At 44.1% G+C, this 23,604-nt stretch overlaps 1 protein-coding gene across 5 annotated transcripts in view; it reads right to left on the bottom strand.

Annotated features, from left to right (window-relative positions):
• The window catches only part of CFAP46 (cilia and flagella associated protein 46), a 211,128-nt gene that overhangs the window by 17,360 nt on the left and 170,164 nt on the right, over positions 1–23,604 (bottom strand). For all 5 annotated transcript variants that reach the window (XM_083149297.1, XM_083149298.1, XM_083149295.1 and 2 more), the window contains 6 exons: positions 19,112–19,209; positions 15,209–15,291; positions 13,783–13,955; positions 13,219–13,343; positions 8,149–8,231; positions 5,629–5,793 (listed from right to left, as the gene is read on the bottom strand). In XM_083149297.1, coding sequence (XP_083005423.1) covers positions 5,629–5,793; positions 8,149–8,231; positions 13,219–13,343; positions 13,783–13,955; positions 15,209–15,291; positions 19,112–19,209 — 727 coding nt within the window. The remainder of the gene's footprint in view (positions 1–5,628; positions 5,794–8,148; positions 8,232–13,218; positions 13,344–13,782; positions 13,956–15,208; positions 15,292–19,111; positions 19,210–23,604) is intronic.

The following is a 23,604-nucleotide window of genomic DNA, read 5'->3' on the forward strand; positions in this document are numbered from 1 at the left end:
TTTACAATAAATAAATATGCATTTTAAAGTAGGGTTTACTTCTATATATAAGCAGCGGCACTCGGGCGCCATTGATCACAAAAACACCATATACTGTACATATCATCATTTCAGTGTTATTCATCATTGATATGAATATGTTTTTTTTGTGATTTATGGCATAAGTGCTACACCTAGGGGTGTGAGGTACAAAAAGGGGCGTGGCTTCACATCCCCACCTCCTTTTTTCATCACTGCGGTGCACCTGGAGATAACAGCGAGAGATTCTGAGCGCTATGGGTTAATGTGTGTATGCTGTGTGCAAATGGCTGCCCTCTGGTAGGGGGTTGCCGCCCCCAAAAAACAAGAGTTTATAAGGAAAAAGGAGATACCAGTAGGCGCCTCTTGCACACAAGTATAAAATTTATTGAGTAAACATATCATGCGAACATTATTAGTACTGTACAAATCAATAAACACAGAATATACACAAGAAATAAATGTGATAAATGATGAAATAAGGTACTAATGGAACAAATTTATGCCAATAAAATTAAATTAAATTAAATTACAAATAATAGAAAATAAAGAAAAATAAATAAAAATAAAAATAAAAATAAATATAAAAATAAAAATAAAAATTAAAATAGAAAAGACAAGGGGAGGAAAATTTTTTTTGTTTTTTGCGCAAATAAATGTAAAAGTATTATTATTAAAAATGCATGTGCAAAATTAGCAACTGTTTAAAGTGCAATATATAGTTACCAGGTCCTGGTTAATTGGTTTCTTTTCATATGCGCATATGAACCAGGAGATGATGTCCCAATTAAGGGAAATAGGTCACCACCACTTCGTGGGAATGAAGGAAGGTTGTGAAATGGCCCAACAGGGTATTTGTAATCCACAAGGGTAATTTTCCAAAGGGTTGTGAGAAATCAGCAGGATAGATGATATAGCGCTGTAGTCGACACTTGTGTCGATGAGGTCGGCAGCTGTAATCTGGTGTAACAAACTGGTTACTCTGCAACAGATTTGGGTCCGAGATGGTAAGCTGTGCCAATTGCCCTGCGTGCTGTGTTAGTTGTTAGTACAGCGGCTGTGCCGGCCAGACAGCCAAACACAAGCCGCTAAACACTGACGCCGGCAAAAGGCTATGTATCGGTCTCCTGCTCTCCACCAGAGACACGGGGCGGCTGTATGTTTGCAGGGAATTCAGTGTCTGCTGCCGTCTTCCGTTAACAGCCACTGCTGCGCTCGTACGTGATTACCAGGGACCGAGGTCGGGTGAATATAATGAAACTCTGTAATTGAGTATTTACCTCCAGGTCCTCTGGTTCAGATGGCAGCAGCGGGGCTCAGGTCCAAGACGCGTTTCGCCGCACTACGGCAGCTTTTTCAATTGGGGATAAGAGGTGCAGCTATGTGGGCCGGTTTTATACCTTGATTTTGTACACAGGTGTGTGTGGCCAGTTGTCTATGGCTACACAATTAGCAGCTTCATTACGGTGTTTCACTTTAAAGCTCAGCTGCAACAATCATTACAGCTTTCTTATTTTGCTGTTTACTGCACGAATAACAATCAATTCTGTTAACACATGCTTGCATATATAATATATGTATATAATCACAATAAAAATAAAATCGACAAGAGAATATTATATTAGAAAAAATTAGAAAATTTTTCTAATTTTTTCTAATATAATATTCTCTTGTCGATTTTATTTTTATTGTGATTATATACATATATTATATATGCAAGCATGTGTTAACAGAATTGATTGTTATTCGTGCAGTAAACAGCAAAATAGGAAAGCTGTAATGATTGTTGCAGCTGAGCTTTAAAGTGAAACACCGTAATGAAGCTGCTAATTGTGTAGCCATAGACAACTGGCCACACACACCTGTGTACAAAATCAAGGTATAAAACCGGCCCACATAGCTGCACCTCTTATCCCCAATTGAAAAAGCTGCCGTAGTGCGGCGAAACGCGTCTTGGACCTGAGCCCCGCTGCTGCCATCTGAACCAGAGGACCTGGAGGTAAATACTCAATTACAGAGTTTCATTATATTCACCCGACCTCGGTCCCTGGTAATCACGTACGAGCGCAGCAGTGGCTGTTAACGGAAGACGGCAGCAGACACTGAATTCCCTGCAAACATACAGCCGCCCCGTGTCTCTGGTGGAGAGCAGGAGACCGATACATAGCCTTTTGCCGGCGTCAGTGTTTAGCGGCTTGTGTTTGGCTGTCTGGCCGGCACAGCCGCTGTACTAACAACTAACACAGCACGCAGGGCAATTGGCACAGCTTACCATCTCGGACCCAAATCTGTTGCAGAGTAACCAGTTTGTTACACCAGATTACAGCTGCCGACCTCATCGACACAAGTGTCGACTACAGCGCTATATCATCTATCCTGCTGATTTCTCACAACCCTTTGGAAAATTACCCTTGTGGATTACAAATACCCTGTTGGGCCATTTCACAACCTTCCTTCATTCCCACGAAGTGGTGGTGACCTATTTCCCTTAATTGGGACATCATCTCCTGGTTCATATGCGCATATGAAAAGAAACCAATTAACCAGGACCTGGTAACTATATATTGCACTTTAAACAGTTGCTAATTTTGCACATGCATTTTTAATAATAATACTTTTACATTTATTTGCGCAAAAAACAAAAAAATTTTTCCTCCCCTTGTCTTTTCTATTTTAATTTTTATTTTTATTTTTATATTTATTTTTATTTTTATTTTTATTTATTTTTCTTTATTTTCTATTATTTGTAATTTAATTTAATTTAATTTTATTGGCATAAATTTGTTCCATTAGTACCTTATTTCATCATTTATCACATTTATTTCTTGTGTATATTCTGTGTTTATTGATTTGTACAGTACTAATAATGTTCGCATGATATGTTTACTCAATAAATTTTATACTTGTGTGCAAGAGGCGCCTACTGGTGCACCTGGAGATGCAGGTGTCCGTGGAAACTTGTTTGACTGAACTTTCCGGCTCCTACACTGTAACAGGAGCTGGGTGCTGCTGAACGTTATGGTTACAGTACTGCATCTGGCTCCTGTCACTCACCACGAGTTGGCATTTTGGGTCAGACTGCAACCCTCCACACCTCTGCTGTTTATAAATCTGCCTCTCGTCATAATGGATCAAGGTACAAAGCTTATTGAAGTGCCAGAGGAAGTGAGTGTGTGTGTACATTGCCCCTTATTCTGGATCACTCGCAAAGGCAAATTCCTTCTCAAAAGGACAAAAACCACGTGTACTGCAGGTGGGGCAGATGTAACATGTGCAGAGAGAGTTACATTTGGGTGGGGTTTTACTTCAAAGTGAGATCTATATTGCAGTGTAAAAATAAAGCATTCAGTATTTACCCTGCACAGAAACAAAATAACTCACCCAAATCTAACTCTCTTTGCACATGTTACATCTTCCCCACCTGCAGTGCACATGGTTTTGTCCATTTGAGAAGGAATTTGTCTTTGCGAGTGAACCAGAATAAGGGCCTATATGTATAGTATCTTGACAATCGTCATTGTCCATTCCACTTCTATCTATAGCTTCTCTATTACTCTGTGTGATTGGCTGGATATATTTACCTTGGATGCAGTAAGGCATTATGAAAAACTGCAAGAATTGGATTGGTAACTGCTCTGTAATTAATATTCTGCACATCTCTTGTACAGGTAATAATTGTGTTGTCTCCATTCAGTATTGGAAAGCATCTCTAATGAGTGCTCTCCTTGACATGATTATGAACCTTATTTAAAGAGGAGAAATATACATGACCCATCTGTATTAAGAAGCAGTGTTTGCAACACAAGGTAGGTGGAAGGTGAAATGTGCATGAATATTTAATATTATCTAGGGAGAAATGGAACAGAGAAAAGACGTATCCGGATAAATTACATATGCTTCTCACGGACGCCTGCCTTTAATAACCAGCGCCACGGCTCTGTCTCTTTATCCGAATGTCCATCTGAAGAGGAATAGGTCAACTTTTTGATCTGTTTCCAAACAGTTTCTGTGACTTCCACAAGATAACTTGTGGTACAGATTGTATGTAGATAATCCCGGCATTGTGATGTATTGTCATCGCTGTCTCAGATGCGTGGCTTTCAGTTATAAATGAATAGCCAGAACGATCCGAGCGTATAAATAGCTGATATTTGTCAAATAAATCACTAAAAAAGAGTTATGACGTGCCACTGTGTCAAATACAGAAATCTGATAGCGCCGAAATGTTCTGTATTGGACACAAATCTAGGCACTGGTACACTTTGTAAGTTTGGTGCCTACTTTTGAGTATAAATAATTATGGTCAAATATTGTGTTGTCATAGGTATACAATGTGTTATTACAGTATAACCGATAAATCCAATGTATTATCATCTTTTACTTACATGGCACCACAAGACTGTCGTACAGAAGTAGAAACAGACAACAAATATGTACAAACTCTTAAGGAACAGTATGTACACACGCTTCGATTTAGCGCCCGCCGATACTGATTCAATATCGCACGGTGTGATTTGCACTATGTGCTATGTGATTTTGACTATTTAGTCAAAATCAATAGCGCAAATCGCACTGTGGGTCTTATTCTGGTTGACTCGCTCGGTAGCAAATTTTCTCCCTTGCGAGTCAGCCAGCCCCCGCCCGGCGAATGGTGGTATGCCTGCCCCCCTTTGTACGCCGGGTTTGTTCATCTGGCACACGAATGGAAGTTTTACATAAACATCCATTCGCATGCCAGTTGGAACCTCCCCAATCTTTCGATGGTCACCGTTCATCGAATGATGGGAAAGGCACACGCCTATGTACGGGTGGTCCAGACTACTCGTACATACAGTATGAGCAAAGAAATGCAGTGATATGGGCGGTCAGCTGACATCTGGTTATGTCAGCTGCCCGCCCCCGCACATGCGTCCTCCGACCTTTTCATACCCCCACTATCCACGTCGGCATGGAGTTGAGTTTTTTGAGCCCGAAGCGTGGCGAGCATAGCGAGCCCCGCGAGGGGACGCGGAATACATGTAAAGTAATCCGCGTCCGCTCGCCACGATTTGGGCGCGGTGGGGGTATAGTGGGGGTATGAAAAGGTCAGAGGACGCGTATAACGCTGTGCTCGCCACGCTTCGGGTTGGCGTTGATAGTGGGGGTGGCGTTGACAATGGGGGGGGGGGGGGGGGGGCATTTAACACCCATCAGGGTGCTTGTACAATTTAAAATCGTACTGCGATCAAAATCGGGGGCGCCGTGCTAGGAAACAAGTACCGACTCATATTTAATGGAAAATCATTCGATGGTTCGTGAATTGCGTATGGCGGATAGCAATAGTTTCACTACCTTGCAGATTTACACAGTGCGGGTTTTCTTTCTGTCTGGGTGGTGGTTTTCTACTCGCGGTCATCTGCAACTTTGCAGATGAGCGATCATTTCAGAATAAGACCCTAAACTCGGTCTAGCAGTGATCCCAGAAAGTATGTCAGATTTAGGGGTTTATTTATCTACCAATATGTGCGGCTGTCCCTTCTTCTGCATTATGTATGGGGACCTCAGCACATTTCAGGCTACGGTTACAGTGTGGTGAGACCAGCCCCCGTAAGTCTCTGCAGTATGCATTACCTGTCTGTTCTCTGTGAATCCTTTTATACAATATATGAAGTGAAAAGTCCCTTGACACAGAGTTTATACCGTCTTCCCTGAGCATTCCCAGCGCTTCAAGTGGCAGCTGCTGAAGTGATCTGTCTGCCAGCACTATAATGCAATCTCCCACATCCACTGACGCAGCTGCAAAAATGGAAAAGCAATTGATTACATGGGGTGAAATCCATAATCTCAGCAAAGGGTCTGACAGCAGAGCACAAAATAAGCAGTATTATTCCCCTACAGAACACAAAGCAATAATGCCCCAGATGCCAGGCAACATTACAGCTGATACCCTGGAAAAGTACAGTACAGTACAATGGGCATTTTGGAATTATTTACGGTACTTGTTTATTATCACGGCGCCCACGAAATCGGCCGAAAATCGGCTGAAAATTGGCTGCAAATCGCATGGAAAAATCGGATGCGATTTTGAGGCCGATTTTTGGCCGATTTTCGACCGATTTTTCACTTTTTCCGGCCAATTTGCATGCTGTTCCATTATTGCACACCTTGCACACCCCCGATTTCCATCGTAGTGCATCGCATGCAATATAGTGGCATGTGATGCATGCCATGCGATGCATGTGAAGCGATTCGATTTGTAATTGTACAATCACCCTGATGGGTGCTTAAAATGTTAAATGCACCACCATTGTTAACGCCACCCCCACTATCAACGCCAACCCAAAGCGTGGCGAGCGTAGCGAGCCCGCGAGGGGCGGTGGTACGCGTCCTCCGACCTTTTCATACCCCACTATCCACATCGGCGTGGACATGATTTTAGACAGTGTGGCGAGCGCAGCGAGCCACCGAGCCCGAAGCGTGGCGAGCGGACATGGAATACATGTAAAGTAATCTGCGTCCCCTCGCGGGGCTCGCTGCGCTCGCCACACTATCTAAAATCAACTCCACGCCGACGTGGATAGTGGGGGTATGAAAAGGTCGGAGGACGCGTACCGCCGCCCCTCGCGGGCTCGCTACGCTTCGGGTTGGCGTTGATAGTGGGGGTGGCGTTAACAATGGGGGTGCATTTAACATTGCAAATCACATCACATCGCATGCCACTTGCTGGCATGCGTTGCTATGCGATATTTAATTGTACAATCAGGGGCATTTTCCCAAAAATCACATCGCATACCATCGCATAGTACCTGGGGGTGTGCAAGGATGGAATAACATGCAAATCATCAGGAAATGGCCGAAAATCGGCAGAAAATCGATGCGATATCGGATGCGATTTGGATGAAATCGGGCGCCGTGATAATACACAAGTACCTTATTTACTAATGAAATTAGAAGTTAATTTAGTAAGATGGGATTCTACCTATTATCTCCTTGAAGGGGCTAAATAAATTAGAAGTAGAATCTTATTGGTTGCTATGGGCAACATCCAATCTTCAACAGAACTCCCATCTTAGTGAATGTACAGATGGAGCCCCTCTCATTCACTGCCAGCACTCACCAGAATGTCCCCACTGGCGAGCGCTAGAATGGGATGCGCAAGCATCTCACACGCACACGTGTCCCAGTCACTAGGCAGCTGGGCGGCGTGACCCTGCCCATCTCCGGTTCAGGGAGATGGGCAAGGTCAGGAAGGGGGGGGGGGGTGCGGGGAGGGGATGGGGACCAGGGAGGTGGCAGACGGCAGCATGAAGCTCCGTCGGAACGGGGCATGTGAGCATCTCGTGCGCATGCACGAGATGCTCACATGCCCCCTTCCGACGGCTGGCGGGGGCTAGCGATTCTACGCTACTGTTAATAATACTGTAGCAAACAAACTTGCCTGCACATGCAGTATATGGACCTTATCATGAAAGGGGAATCTAGCGCCTTATCCATCGAAAATGTGTTTAACTGAGTTAGGGATATTCCTATTAAAGGGTAACTGCCAATGAAGTAACTGTGGTCTCTGCCAATGAAGTAACTGCCAGTGAAGTAACTGTGGTCTCTGCCAATGAAGTAACTGTGGTCTCTGCCAATGAAGTAACTGCCAATGAAGTAACTGTGGTCTCTGCCAATGAAGTAACTATGGACAGCTAAAATCACTAATCACTATGGCCATGTCAGGGTCTCTGGTACGGCCGCTGGTCAGTAGCGTATGTGACCTCTGTATCACTCAGCTGCATCAGCAATAGGTTATTGGAATACAGCTGCGATATTACTATCAATGGGGCAGGTGTATTAAGCCTGGTCAAGAGATAAACTGGAGATAAAGTGGAAGGGGATAACGCAACAGCCAATCAGCTATTTTTGAAATATGACAGTTGGGAGTTGATTGGCTGGTGCTTTATCTCCTTCCTCTTTATCTCCAGTTTATGTCTTTGCCCCACTATCTGTAAAGAGATGGGATAAAGACCTAGCAGGCGGGAGGCAGCTTCTGATGATAAGTGGTAGGACGCGTTTCAATGTCCGAGTTTCAGTGGGTGATGCAAGTTTTTATATTTATACTGTATAGTAATTTACAGGATAGAGTGCATACAATCATTACACACATACTTGATGCCGTAGCTGGCTTCTCTTCCTTTTCCCTGGACTTTGCTCGTATGGATCCTGTTGTTGAAAGCAATGGAGACGGCTGCCTACAAATACCAACATCAGAAACATTAGCTTTAGCGCAATGGTATTTTATGGTTATCAGGCCACATAAGGTACCCCATCTGCATTGTTTATCTGTCATCTGAAATGCCTTAATGTGTTAAACTAGAAAGTGTTTTTACTACTACTACTACATAATAATAATAATAATAATAATAATAATACCACCACTACTACTACTACTACTACTACTACTACTAATAATAATTTTAGTAATAAACTGTTATCTTTGAAAGATCTGGCGCCACCAAGAGTCAGTAGCGCCACCCACGGAAAGTGCAATGGTGCAAATGGTACAGTATAAAATGGTTCACGCAGACAGTACAGGTGGGTAAAATAAACCAGTAAGATGACACAACAAAAAGAGAGACCATTATTAACAGACCCTTTCAGACCGCACTTTTTACCCTTTTTTGACTTTTTTACCGTTTTAAAACGGTAATTTGTGCAGTCTGAAAGGTGCAGAGTGAATTTACCGGTTCTATTGAACCGGTATTTCTAAGCGGTAATAAAGCAGGGTCCTACCCGTTTCAGACGGGTTTTTTTTCATCCACTGTTTTCTATGGGTTAAAATGGGTTCAAGGACAAAAACATGCACTGAAATACCTTTTAAAGACATGCGGTGTGAAAGGGGTTTTAGCTGGCAGACCAGTTTTTAGAAACGTTTTAGAAACGTTTTAAAATACCTGGTAAAAGCCAGTTTTGCGGTCTAAAAGCAGCATCAGTGCCCTGAGAGGGGCGCATAGAAAGAATGATGTAGTGTACACACAGTTGGATTTTGTCTATTTTCTTATCCGATTGGAAATCGAAACCGAATGGAAATCAAAGGCATTCAATCCCATTATGATCCCCGTGCAAGGCCCCGCGGCATCGCAATCGAATAGAAAAATAGACTGTGCAGGTAGGACTATATAGTACAGACCTGTACTATATACAGAAGTCTAAATCAAATGTGTACATGGCGCAGAGTGATTCAATCCCGATTCGCATCGTGTGCACACTACTTAAGAGTCACTAGGATTGATGGAGTCATGTGTTTAAATAAGAATAGTGAAGATAAATTAGTATATAAGTAACAAGTCCATGATTACTTGGACCCCCCCATAAATGGCAAAGCGGGCGGTGGTCTCCGTTCTATTCTACTAGTACAGTTAACCGGGCCCTTCTCATATGAGCCCTTAATAAAATAATTCTCGTTCTTGTATTAAGAAGATACCATACCTACAGGAGATAAAGCATCACATCAATAAGGTCCACCAAACCTATATTACCAATTAATGGGGCTTTATTGACATGTGACTGTAAAACAATTGTTAAAAGCTGGAATCATAAACTGTGCAAGACTTTGGTTCTTCCGCTGGGGGCAATCCAACACTTTGCGCTCTCCATGCAGCTAGCAATGCAATCATGGCACTGCAACTACAGTATAACTAATGTGCGGTCAGAAATTCGCGCTATATAACGTTTTCAAGGAAAAAAAACAATAAAAAAGGACTTTAAACAGAGGAAAGATTACAATTGTATCTTTATACAAAGGTTTAACTTAAGGAAACGAGAAGAGGCAAATTGAGGATCCTTAATAAGGACTTACTGAGTTATAATAAGATAATATATGTAGATGGTGATTATAATCATCCCTGTTCTAAAAATATTGTCATCAAAATCCATACTTTAAGGGGTATACAGTAATGCCTCTTCAGACCGCACATATTACCCGGTATTTTGCCCTTTTTTTACCTTTTCAAAACGGTAATATGTACGGTGTGAAAGGTCCACAGTGATTTTACCGTTTCCAAAAAAAGGTATTTGGAAACGGTAAAAAAGTAGGGTCTACCCGTTTCAGACCTGTTTTTTTTGCAGTCTGAACGGATCTGAAACCATATCTAGGACCCAGCCAATAGTGGTCCCACTCTGTGCATATCTAATGGGTGGGGACCCGCTCATTAAATATGCACTGCGGTCATTAGATATGCATTCACTAGATATGCAGTGCATCTCCCCCCCCCACCCCTGGAGGCATTCTCTACCAACCCCCACTGAGACATACCCCCCCACCCCACCCTGGGCAGTGTAGGGAAGGGATCGTGCTGGCGGGCAGGGGGTCCCTGCAGTGTATGTGAGATCAGCGGCCGGGTCCCATCTGCCACAGGGACCCCGCTGCTGATCTCACATAATCCGCAGGAAGGGATCGCGCTGGCGGGCAGGGGGTCCCTGCGGCGTATGTGAGACCAGCGGCGGGGTCCCTGGTCTTAGGGTCTAAGCAGGTTTGGCGGTGTGAAAGCAGCATAAATGATCTATGTGCTAAGCCTTGGCCAAGAGATAAAGTGGACAGAGATAAAATACCAGACAATCAGGTCCTAACTGCTGTTACAGGTTGTGTTGAAAAATGGCTGTTGAGAGCTGGTTAGCTGGTACTGTACCTTATCTCTCTCCACTCTCCCAAGCATGATATTTTCAGGTTTTTTTTTGTCCTGAATGTTGACATGGTCAACATGTACATCATCTAAGTCAGGGCTGGGCAATTGCGGCCCTCCAGATGTTGAGGAACTACACATCCCAGGATGCTTTGCATTAGTTTTGCTATGTGGCCATGCTAAAACTGATGCAAGGAATGCTGGGATGTGTAGTTCCTCAACATCTGGAGGGCCGCAATTGCCCAGCCCTGATCTAAGTGTACCGTATCCCTTCCCCTTGTGCTTTGTGCATGGTGACTCGCTATGCTTGGCACACTATTTTATACTCCCGCCCAGGGTTTAAAGTGGTCCTGGAGAGGTGGTGGAACTCCCTTCCTCCAACACGGATCCTCCCCCCATTAGGCAGAGCCTAGACCAGTGCCGGGGAATTTGTGCCTTACCACCCATAAAGGCATAATGGTCCCACAACACATGTTAGCACAATCGTATACACACTACACCGCATATAGTGCCCTTGATTCATATTATATCACACAGTAATGCCCCTTATACACATAATTCATGTGTATACTGTACTGTATCTTGTTCATCTTAACTTTACATGACATAATAAGAAGCTGCTGGGACAGGCTTTTCTGTTGGAATTACTGTTCAGGACTGTGGTAGAGGTGGAACTCAGTTCCCCCTACCATTAGAGGTGGTGGAACTCAGTTCCACCCAGTTCCCCCTCACTTTAACCCCTGCTCCCGCCGTGCCGTAGTGGGTGGTAGGGCATGAAATACCGCCTGTATAAAACTCATGTCGACCTTGCCATTCTCGACCCAATGCTTGTGTCGATTTTGTGGTTGACCCAATTCATGTCGATATTGTGACCATATCCCGGCTTAATACATCTTCCCAGTATTACTAAAGTGCGAGTTTACGAAAGTGGAGATGTTGCCCATAGCATCCAGTCAAATTCAAGCTCTTATCTTCTGGAAAGTTCTATATTAATGATAAGCAGAATCTGATTGGTTGATATGGGCCACTGCTCCACATGTAAATCCACACTTTACTATTCGTACCCCAGATTTTACTTGGTACCAAAGCAAGAGCCATGTGGTACCAGTGTCTTTGAAAAATATTTATTTCTCTTTATGAGTGTAAATTCTGGTCATGTAACTACACAGTAGGGATAATATTGGCTACACTGCAGCCTCCATCTCAGTGGCAAAACAATAGCGCCACAGACCCCACGACAGCAGGGAGGCTGTGGGCGCCCGGCGCCAGTGGGTCTGCGGAGGCTATTGCTAGGCTGCCGCCTGCCACCGCATATGCAGTGACCGGGAGTCGGGACTGAACCCGCAGATTTACTAGTCTGAGTCCCGGCGCTCCTCCTGGCTGGCTCCTTATGAAAAATGTCCCTCACAAAATGGCCATCCCCTTACAGCAGACATGTAGGAAGATAACCAGTGTGAAAGTGGCCCTGAATTCCTGTTCACCCAATAAGGTGGCTGTCCAATGGCTCACATGTGTTTATAAGGAAAACAAATAAAACAAAAAGACAGCAATCAGTATGGGGTCTGTATATAAATAATAGACAGAGAGTTTGGGGGGATCAATGGAAAAGATTCCCAAGAGGATATCGTACCCTCACTCACACGAAACAGTGCGCATACATCCACATCAAGGTATCTTTGGGTTTTTCAAAAACACCTCCGTGCATAGGGATGGATTTTTAAATAGGTTCGTACCATACTCACATATACACAAGTGGTGATACTCCTATCAAGATATCTTTAGGTCCCAGTATGTTTATTGGGATTTTCAATGGTTACCTCCAATGTTCCCGGTGTCACCAGCAGGAGAAGGGTTAATGCCATTAACCCTTCTCCTGCTGGTGACACCAGGAACATTGGAGGTAACCATTGAAATCCCAATAAACATACTGGGACCTAAAGATACCTTGATAGGAGTATCACCACTTGTGTATATGTGAGTACGGTACGAACCTATTTAAAAATCCATCCCTATGCACGGAGGTGTTTTTGAAAAACCCAAAGATACCTTGATGTGGATGTATATGCACTGTTTCGTGTGAGTGAGGGTACGATATCCTCTTGGGAATCTTTTCCATTGATCCCCCCAAACTCTCTGTCTATTATTTATATACAGACCCCATACTGATTACTGTCTTTTTGTTTTATTTGTTTTCCTTATAAACACATGTGAGCCATTGGACAGCCACCTTATTGGGTCAACAGGAATTCAGCGCCCCTTTCACACTGGTTATCTTCCTACATTTCGACTACTAGAGATCGTCGGTGATTCTCTTCTTCCAGTGTAAGGCTGCAGGATTCGGGCTTAGCGCCTTGGGACTGATTCCCTTACCGCAGACAGTTTTTGAGGATGCTAGAGGAGGCGGCAGCCTCCTCTAGCATCCTTAAAAACGGTCTGCTGTTAGCCCCCCCCGCCAAAATATTAACGCGGGGGGGGGGGGGGGGCACATAATTTATTGTTACGCCTCTGCTCCATCTTACCAATACATTAGGAACAAAATAAAAAACTCAGTGCATACCTAAGTGGAGACACGTCCAGCTGGAGCAGCAGGGGGCTCAGGTAGGCTTCCATTACATCTACTATCCCATGAAAGTCAGCAGCCAGTTTCTGTTCAGTTTCATCTTCTGCAGTGCCGAGGTTATTCTGAATGAGAGTACAGATCATCATAAGAAAGATAACACGTGGGGTAAGATATCTAACACTTTGTGGGATAAAGGTAGCCTACTGTATGCTACAGAAACATTGGCACAATTTTGTAATGTCTTCCATTTTATTTCTGACTCTCTTCCAATGTCGCACCAGTCAAAAACATTCAAGTTCAGCAAATGACCAACGCTTTTCCAGCCTCCTCCGGCTAGCCCTGAGGAAGAGCCAAAAACTCCAGACAGATAGTGTCTTGGTGAGAAATTGAACTCCAGACCCCAGAGCTATGAGGCAGTAATACAAACCACTATGCCCACTGCGCTGCCTCATATAACTTCATGGATGCAAGTCAAACATGGAGAAGATAGGCAACAATGTCAATAAGGGTTAATTATGCAACAGACTGGTGAAGACATATCTGATGTAAAAAAAAAGTTACCATTGTGGGGTTTTTATCGATTTTATCAAACATGTTTCTCTGCGTTGTAAAGCTTTGTCGATGTTCCCTTCTGAGGAGATTCTGCATCATATCTTGTTTGAACACTTCCATTTCCTCCAACAGGCTGGATAAGGTCTGGCAGTCCACAGAACACCGGGCAACTTTTGCTTGCACTTAGGAAAAGAAGGAGATTGTTTTCCGTGTGACACTGACTAACGCAACAAGCACAGGGCCTCAGTCAGAGTTGTATGCTATTCTTCTAAGCAATTATTGTGAACTCTGCATATGTCCGTCTGAGTCACACTGCACATGTGCCACAGTAATCTTGTGACAGCAGTCACAGAGAGAATTTATTTGCAAATATACAGTGGTTCCATAATACTCCATGTGGCATATAAGGACCTGCGCCTCCTCCTAATGCAGGGTTGCCGAATTTTGTAGTCTCCTTTCCAGGAGAAGCCAGGAGAGGAGACTTTCAGCAGCACATCGGGGGCGGGGCTTGAGTGTGACATCATTAAGCCCCACCCCCAGGATGGAAACCCACCACGTTTTGCAGATCTCCGTGGAGGGGGCGGGGCTAAAATGACGCGATTCTGACCTGCACCTCCTCCTAATGCAGGGTTGCTGACTTTTCTAGTCTCCTTTCCAGGAGAAGCCAGGAGAGGAGACTTTCAGCAGCAGCACTTCGGGGGCTGGGCTTGGGCATGACATCAAAAAGCCCCACCCCCAGGATGGAAACCACCCCGTTTTGCAGATCTCCGTGGAGGGAGCGGGGCTTAAATGATGCGATTCTGACACTTTAGCCCCGTCCCCGACCCCCAGATTGTTTTTTTTAAACGCCGTGGGCAAGGGGAAGAACGCCGCAATCGGGGGTGGGGGTGGAGCGGGGGTCCCCCAGAATCCAGGAAGGTTGCCCACCTTTCCGGGGGGCCAGGGGGGGGACACGATTTTTGGGACCCACCCGGCCATTCTGGGAGGGTAGGCAACCCTGTCCGAATGTAGTTTTTTTTTGCAGTTTAAAGCAGATTCAGGAAGCATTTGAGGGAAGAAACAGAGAAGCAGCAAACACACAGGCGTGTGAGACTGTTTGGGGCGGGTCAAACTTGTGCATCTGTGATCCGTTATATAGATAACATGGTTGGTTCCCGCTTCGTACAGATGGCCATGCTGCACACCATAGGGCTACTGAGGGCTTTAATTATCAAGAATCTGTGATCGTGGTTGTGTTTTTTGTATGCAAATGTTTGCATTTGCAATGGCGCCGGTGAGCTCCTCAATACACATCCTGCCTGCTGTGACATTTGCATATTCTGGAACAGCAGCTGCATACAAAGTTGTGGTTGTGATTGTATTGGCATACATCGCTGAACCCAGACCACAGTTAGACATAATAATATTTAACTAAATAAGTGTTTATCAAACTTACTGGCTACTTTGTGTTGGCTTAATTTTCCCTTCTGTGTTGAGGTAAGTTTTGGCTTTTCAAAAAGAGCACCATACAAAAAAGATCTACATATAAGATAAAAAGATACAAAGGCAGTATAAATAGTAACATTCAGATCAGTAATTTCCAAACAGCTACCTCGAAAATTCAATTATTATTATTTTTTTAATTACAAATTAACTGTAAATGAGCTATTAGGTGTGGAGATTATTTGGGATCAGCGCTTTCCCTTTATTGTTATTATTTATTTATATAGTGCCACAAGGGATCCACAGCACCCAGTTATGCCCCTTTCAGACCGCACTTAAAAACCGGTATTTTGCCGATTTTTTACCATTTTAAAACGGTAATCTGTGCGGTCTGAAATATGCAGGACCACTTAACCGTTTTACAAAAGCCGTTTTTGTAAAACAGTTAAAATGGAGGGTCCTACCCATTTCAGACCCGGTATTTTGGTATCAAAATCGGGTCTGAAACGGCATTTAGGACCCAGCCAATAAGCTGGGTCCTAAATTCAGCGCAGTGAATATTTAATGAGCTCATTAAATATTCATTGCACTGGAGCCCGCCGCCGCCGCCCCCCACCCCGCATTGTGTTTAAGAAACGCCCCCCCCCCCCGTGAAGCCGGTACCTCCTGAGTTTGCAGATGATCCCGGCAGCCGCAGTACTGTATGGATGGATGGCTGCGCTTATGAAGAAAAAGGGACTTTATGAAAATGGCTGCCCCATAGGAAAACCCGCACTATAAAGAGACTGCCCATACTTACACAGCTACACTCCTTGAAAAAGGACACATGTAGTGTCCGAAACGCGTTGGAGTAGCTGTGTTGCCATTCGGACCAGGGGATATTGAAGAAGGGGACTTTGCCTGCCAGTGGGATTGCATGCTGTGACCTACCCGGGTTCTGATCACCGCACCATATGCCCATTTGAGAACCATTTCCACCAGGTTCTTCACCTATTGCGGGATACTGTATATGGGACTATATACATGAAGTTGTGATCAGGATGCTGGTTGAATAAACCCAGGCTATACACTTGTGGAGAAGAGGAACGCTATTCATTCCTGAGGGAAGTGTGGTAGAATTATTTCTCTTAAGCGCTGGTGTTGAGGATTGACCCCCAACTGGCACCTTTTGGTACCCACCTGTCTGTAACCATAGGAAAACCCATTTAAAAAAACTGTCTTTTGTATGGGGGCAGCCATTTTCCGAAAGTCACTTTTCTTATAAGAAATGGGTTTTCCTATGGGGCAGCCATTTTCAGAAAGTCCCTTTTTTTTCATAAGCGCAGCCAGCCGTCCATACAGTACTGCGGCTGCCGGGATCATCTGCAAACTAAGCAGGTACGGGCTTCACGGGGGGGTGGGGGGGGGTCTTAAACACATATTGGGTGGGTTGTTACTCCTAGGTGTTAACCCGCGGGGGGAGGGGTTAACGGGGGGGGGAAGGTTGTGTGTGTTAACCCGCGCGCGGGGGGGGGGGGGCTGAAGACTGGCTCTAACCCTGTATTTGGAAAGTTTCCAAAAACGGGTCTGCCAGTGCCAAAAAAACGCACTTAAACGGTAATATACCGTTTAACAGATGCGGTGTGAAAGGGGTTTTACTTGGCAGACCCGTTTTTGGAAACGTTTTCAAATACAGGGTCAAAGCCAGTTTTGCGATCTGAAAGCAGCATTAGAGTTCACAAACAAGTAGTCAAAACAAGAAAACATCACTGTTTTCTTGTTTTACTTACTTTTTTAAGAACTCTGTCCCGCGCACATCAGACATGAGCCCGGAGGTCGGACCTGCTGCCGGTCCGACCTCTGACTCAGCCCCCCTCCCAATGGCGGGGAACGGGGTTTCATGCGATACATCACATGTAAAAGGACCACATGCAATGTATTGCATGCGATCCAGTGGGGCGTCGGATGGACATACACTGCTGCAATACATTACAGTAGTGTATGGCCACCTTTAGTTATGTTTAGTTTAAGAATGTGCTTGGACATCTAAGAAGAGATAGCAGAGAGACAGATGGAGATACGAGTAATGAGAGCAGGTAAGAGGCCAGGGGAGGAAAGGTAGATTTCTGTATCATCATCATAGATATGATATTGTAAGTCAAATAGCTAATAAGCTCACCTAAAGAGTATGTATAGACATGAAAAGAAGAGGACCGAAAACAGAACCTTGGTGGACACCTGTGGTTAGTGGAAGTGGGGGTGAGGTGGTGTCATGAGAGGAGACACGGTCAGATAGGTAGGAAGACACCCAGAAAAAGGCATCATAACGCATACCAAACGATTTGCAGAAGGAGAGGGTTACCCATAGTGTGAAAAGCAAAAAAAGAGACCAAGGAGAGAGTACTGGTAGTTTGATTTAGCAGAAAGGAGTCAATACTGACTCTAGTAAGGGCAGTTTCAGTGGAGTGGAGTGGAGGAGATGGAAGCAAAACTGAAATGAGTCAAGCAGTGAGTGGGAGGAAAGAAAGGCAGTAGACAATACTCAAGGAGTTTAGAGGCAAAAGGGAGGAGTGAGTTGGGTCAGTAGTTGGAGAGGGTGGTAGGATCAAGGTTAGGTTTTTAAGAATAGGGGAGGCGAGTGCATGTTTGAAGGTAGAACGGATAGTGCCTGATAAAAGGGAGAGAATGAAGAGGTGGGAAAGGTGGGGACAGGCAAAATGAGAGAGGTAGCAGAGGAGGCAGGTGGAGATAGGTTCGAGTTATGAGGGCGGCAGACGGACACCTCTTCCTCAACAGATAAAACATGTGGCAAGTGGAAATCCCTGAATACCTTTTACCATTCAGTATCTTCAAAACTTTTGAGTCCACATTGTTCTGGGAGAGAGTAAATGAAGACTCCTCATTTCTGCGGAATCTACTGACAATGTCAAAGGTGCCCTTATAACCTGTTAGAGAACTTCCAAAATGAAGTGTTTCACAAGTTCTACTAAAGGAGAAATCTGCAAAAAGCTTTGCTTTAGCATCTAATTATAGCTGGAGCCCTAGCCTGACATTGCAATTGGCCAAGAATGTACTGTATTCCAGAATCTGGTTCCTGCAAAAGTCAAACTCCGATAAAGTTGCTCCAGGACTGCAGCAACAACCTAGTTATCTGATCAACAGTGTTCGTTATGCACTGGGAAGACATAGTTACTTATATAAATATATTGCTGTAAAAACAGTTGCCTTTTTACATACTGTAAATTAATATTTTAGATACTGTAAGCTGGACCCTCTGCCCTCTGTTTCATGTCTGAAAAACCGTCTTTATCAACCTAGTATGACGAATTGTGATGAATTGTATGATGGACTGTCCAGAAAAGCTTTGTGTACTCTTACAAATGTTATGATCACTTTATTTATAACTTTGAATTACAGTCAATGAATTATCATTCAAAATAAGATTTCTTTAAAAGGAATAAATTCAACACAAGGTTCATTTTTTTTCATATATAAAATCATTCCAGGAAAAAGGTGAATGAGATTGTAAATCATATCTGCCTACTTTTTAGAACTCCTCTCCAGGAGAAGCCCAGAGAGAAGTGAAAGGGGGGCGGGACGAGGCTATGTGTAGGGATGAGACTGATGTCACCAAGCCTCGCCCCCATGACAGCCAGTCACGTTAATTTGCGGGTCCGCGGATTGGGGGAGGGGCTATATTTACGCAATTCACATCATTTTAGCCCCAGCCCCACCCCCTCCCTGAGGAGCTGCAAAATTTGAGATTTTATACAGCGGGGAAGGGGGGAGCAGGGTCTGCGGCAGTGATGTGGGAGACTTGCCCACCGTCCCGGGGGGGCCAGGAGGGGGATGTGATTTACGGGACTCTCTTGGCCATTCCGGGAGGGTAGGCAAGTACAGTATGTTGTAAATAATTAAAAGAAATTCTACAAATTACCTGTCTTCTGAATGCTGCAGAATAAGGATATTAAAGTTTGGTGGAAGCTCATTGAATATGTTGAAAAACTGCATAGTAACATGAAGATGTTCCCACACCTGAAACATAAGAAGAGTATGGGCAAAATGACACTGACAATTTATACACTGCTGGCATACAGTCACAGTACAATCTAATACTTTCAAGAAGAACTTTCAAAAATAATTAGAATATATATTCTGTTAGACGTTAACTCATTGGGGAGATTTAACAAACTTTCCAAAACGGACAAACAGAGGGTGTTGCCCATAACAACCATTTAGATTCCAGCTGTTATTTTATAAAATGTACTAGATGATAACTACAATATGATTGGATGATGTGGTTGCCATGGACAACACTTTCACTCACTTCTCCTCTTAAAAGGCTTGCTAGATATTCCCCATTACCAGAAACTAAAGCTGACGGCAGATAAGAACCACTTGGCCCATCTAGTTTGCCCCTTTTTTAAACATGTTACCTGAAACCATATTTGATCCTTATTGCTTTGTAAGGATATCAATATGCCCATCCCAAGCATGTTTAAATTGCTCCACTGTATTTATCTCTACCACCTCTGATGGTAGGCTATTCCACTTATTGACTACCCCAGTGGCGGCTCCTGCCTTAAGACTTAAGGAGGGCTGCAATTTCCTGGGTACTGCTTGTTGCAAACAATCATTAATTATTTGCAGGTTATTAGTTTGATTTTCTCTGTAACAGTGTTTGTAATACATTCACTGTAAATTAATTATGCACTCATAAGCACACAGGTACAGAGCAAAATGCACACTTTTAATACCTAATATTAATTAAAGTATACAAAATGATAGTCCTAATAAAGATCTACACACAAATATTATAATAAAAAATAAAAACTTCCATGCACCTCTCTGGTGCAATGCATACCTTGCTTCAGCTGCATCACACTGAGTGACTCACTGAAGTTTGGGCATGCTCACTGCAGACAAATTGCTTCTGGGCTGCACAGGCAGCAGCCCATAGAAGCACTGTAACTCTGGAGATTTGCACAGAATGGCTTCTTGTTGGAAGCAATTGTTGTCTATATATACGTGCTGTGTGGTTGTTAGATGACACACTTTAGAAGATGTAACCAGCTTGGGATTTATTCAAGTGATAAGCTTGCAGAATACAACAGTACTTCAGTAGTTAACTTCAGGTGTAATACAACTGATGCAGGAATCACAGTTTCGGGTGTTACTTATCTGTAGCGTTCAGCTTGTGCAGGGTTAATGGCAATTGACTGGTTTACGCTGCGGTATCTCTCCCAGCGACGCTGCTGCCACAGATGATGAATCTCCCTGTATAAAGGACACGCTTGTAACGGGAGTACAGCGGGGCTTGCTCTTGCGCGCTCCGATGCACGTGGAGCTGCAAACAGGCATGGAGGATGCCACACACGCGCTGAGGCACACTATCTCGCTATCACTTCCCTACAAGAAAGGAAACGCTGCCAGCAGGGTCAGGGGTCTCTGCCCTGCTATTCGCTATGTGAGCTGTCACTCAGGGTGACGTCTAGCTACAGTGGCTGCAAGGGGACAAGGCAGTCTGTAGGCTGCACACTAACCAGTGTATGGAGACAGACGCAGGGCGCTGCTTTCTAACACTCCCCCTCGCTCAAGGCTGTCTTCGGCTACATAAAAGAACTTAATACAATACTTTGTCCTTTGTTATACCTGTAACCGAAAATATGGTTAGAGAGAAAAGACACTCAGAACATCAAAACTTCAAATCAACATTTTGAACTTAAACAAGTCCACAGTCCTTCACGAACTTAATAAGCAAGTTTGTCGACAGTCCTTTTGTAAGCATGTCAGCGACATTCTGTTCACTTGCAATGTATTCAACATCGATGGACTTGTTCTCCACTAGTTCTCTGATGAAGTGGTGTCTGATCGCGATGTGTTTCGACCTTCCATGGTGCTTGGTACTACAGGAAAGATCTATTGCTCCCCTGTTATCACATGCGATGCTTATAGTCTCTTCTTCATAAAGTAGACCTAACTCACACAAAGTCTCTTTGATCCAGAGTGCTTCCTTTGATGTCTCTGTAAGAGCCATGTATTCGGCCTCAGTTGTTGAGAGAGCAACGGTTGGTTGTTTTCTACTCGCCCAACTAACTGCTGCCCCAGCCAGTGTGAACAGGTAACCGGTGTGGGAACGACGATCATCTTCATCTGCTCCCCAGTCGGCATTGCAGAAGACTTTCAAATTTGAATTGCTTGTCTTGGCGAACTTTAATTTCAAAGAACTTGTACCTTTTAGGTATCTCAGAATCCTCTTCACTGCGATCCAGTGTTGCCTTCCAGGATTTATTGCAAATTGGCTCACCCGACTGACTGCATGAGTGATGTCTGGACGGGTTCCAATACTTGCATACATAAGACTTCCAACCACGTTCTTGTAAGGAACATCTTGCATTTCCTCTACCTCTTCTTGTGTGGTTGGTGACATACCTTTTGTCATCTTGATGCTCTTGTCAATTGGTGTATTTACTGACTTGGAGTCTGCCATCCCATATTTCAAGATTGTTGCCTCGATGTACATTTGTTGGTCGACTGTGACTGTTCCCTTTTGCAAATCTTGGACAATTCTCATTCCCAACAAATGATTGGCTGGACCTAGGTCTTTCAACTTGAATCTCTGTTTTAACTGATCTCTCACACCTATGATGTGACCTTCGTGACCTGCTATAAGTATATCATCCACATAGACTGCTATGATGAACAACTTTTCTCCCAGAGTTTTGTGATAAAGGCAGTGGTCAGTCTCTGATCTAATAAAATTCATTTCAAGTAGTACTGCGTCCAATTTTATGTACCAGCAACGACCACTCTGTTTTAGGCCGTATATGGATTTCTTGAGAAGACACACCTTCTCTGTCTGAAGCTCATCCTCATTATAATGATCTGGCGATTCCATGTAGATTTCTTCAAGTAGTTCTCCATTTAGGAACGCTGAGTCGAAGTCTAGTTGGTATAGCAGTAAGTTTTGTAAGGTGGCGACTGCAATTACTAATCTAAGAGTGTTATACCTCGCAACTGGTGAGTATATCTCCCCATAGTCAATTCCGGATCTCTGTGTGTATCCTTTAGCAACAAGACGGGCTTTGTAACGGGCAACTTCTCCGTCCGAATTTAACTTCTTGCAGAAGACCCACTTGTTCTTGACTGTCTTGCGGTTGCTTGGCCTATCTACTATGGTCCAAGTATTGTTCTCTTTCAGTGCTGATAGCTCTGTGTCTATTGCAGATTTCCATTTCGCCCAATCACTGCACGCTTTCGCTTCTCGAATACTCTGAGGTTCACTGAAAGCAATGTTCGCATATTCTTCCTCATACCTTCTGGCTGGTATGCCTTTGTTGCTTCTTACGGAAGCCCTGTTTGTTGGTTCGCTTCCCTCTTCAGTATTTTCTATTTCAGGTATGCTTTCTATTTCGCACACCTCTACTAGTGCTTGCTTTTCTTGCTCTTTTGCTTTTGTGGGTGATGCTGTTTCTTGAAATATCACATCTCTTGATTTCAGAAGACGTCTGTTCTCTGCATCCCAGAGCCTGTACCCTTTGCTCTCCTCACAATAGCCTAGCAGTATGCACTGTCTTGATTTCGGGTCAAGTTTCTTTCTCTTCTCCTTTGGTATATGCGCATAAGCTCTGCTCCCAAAGACACGGAGATGACTGATGTCTGGCTTCTTCCCAGACCAGGCCTCTAAGGGGGTTTTTCCCTTCACGGCCACTGTGGGTGTTCTGTTTTTCAGGTATACTGCAGTAGATACAGCTTCTGCCCAAAAACTCTTCTCCAGGCCAGCATCGTTCACCATCGCTCGTGCTCTTTCAACGATTGTTCGGTTCGCCCTTTCACTTACGCCATTCTGTTCAGGCGTGTAGGCCATCGTCAGCTGATGCTTTATGCCATGTTTTCTGAGAAAGTCGGTTAGTTCTTCATTTTCGTACTCTCCCCCATTGTCGGATCTCAGGACTTTTAGCTTTAGGCCCGTCTGAGTTTCCACTAGGTTCTTGTACTCCACAATTTTCTTGACCACCTCACTTTTCTTCCTTATGAAGTACACGTGTGTCATTCTTGTGGCGTCATCGATGAGAGTCATGAAGTACTTGTAACCACTGGTTGACTCCTCTTCCATTGGTCCGCACACATCTGTGTGCACCAGAGCTAACTGTATTTCTGCTCTGCTCGCTGACTTGGGAAATGGGTTGCGGGTCTGCTTGCCTTTTATGCAACTCTCGCACACAGGTCTTCCGGTGTCTTTCACTGTGATCCCTGTTGCCATCCCATCAGCTAATTTCTGGACATTGTCATATCCAAAGTGTCCCAAACGTCTGTGCCAGAGTTCCATCGATTCATTTTCAGCAGAGGCTGCCAAAGCTACACATTCATCTGTGTCTAGGACGTATAGTTGGTTGCATCGGGTTGCTGAAGCAATTACAGTCCCTCTTT

The sequence above is a fragment of the Crinia signifera genome, chromosome 6 (genome assembly GCF_055691185.1).
Source record: "Crinia signifera chromosome 6, ASM5569118v1, whole genome shotgun sequence".
Taxonomy (NCBI): Eukaryota; Metazoa; Chordata; class Amphibia; order Anura; family Myobatrachidae; genus Crinia; species Crinia signifera.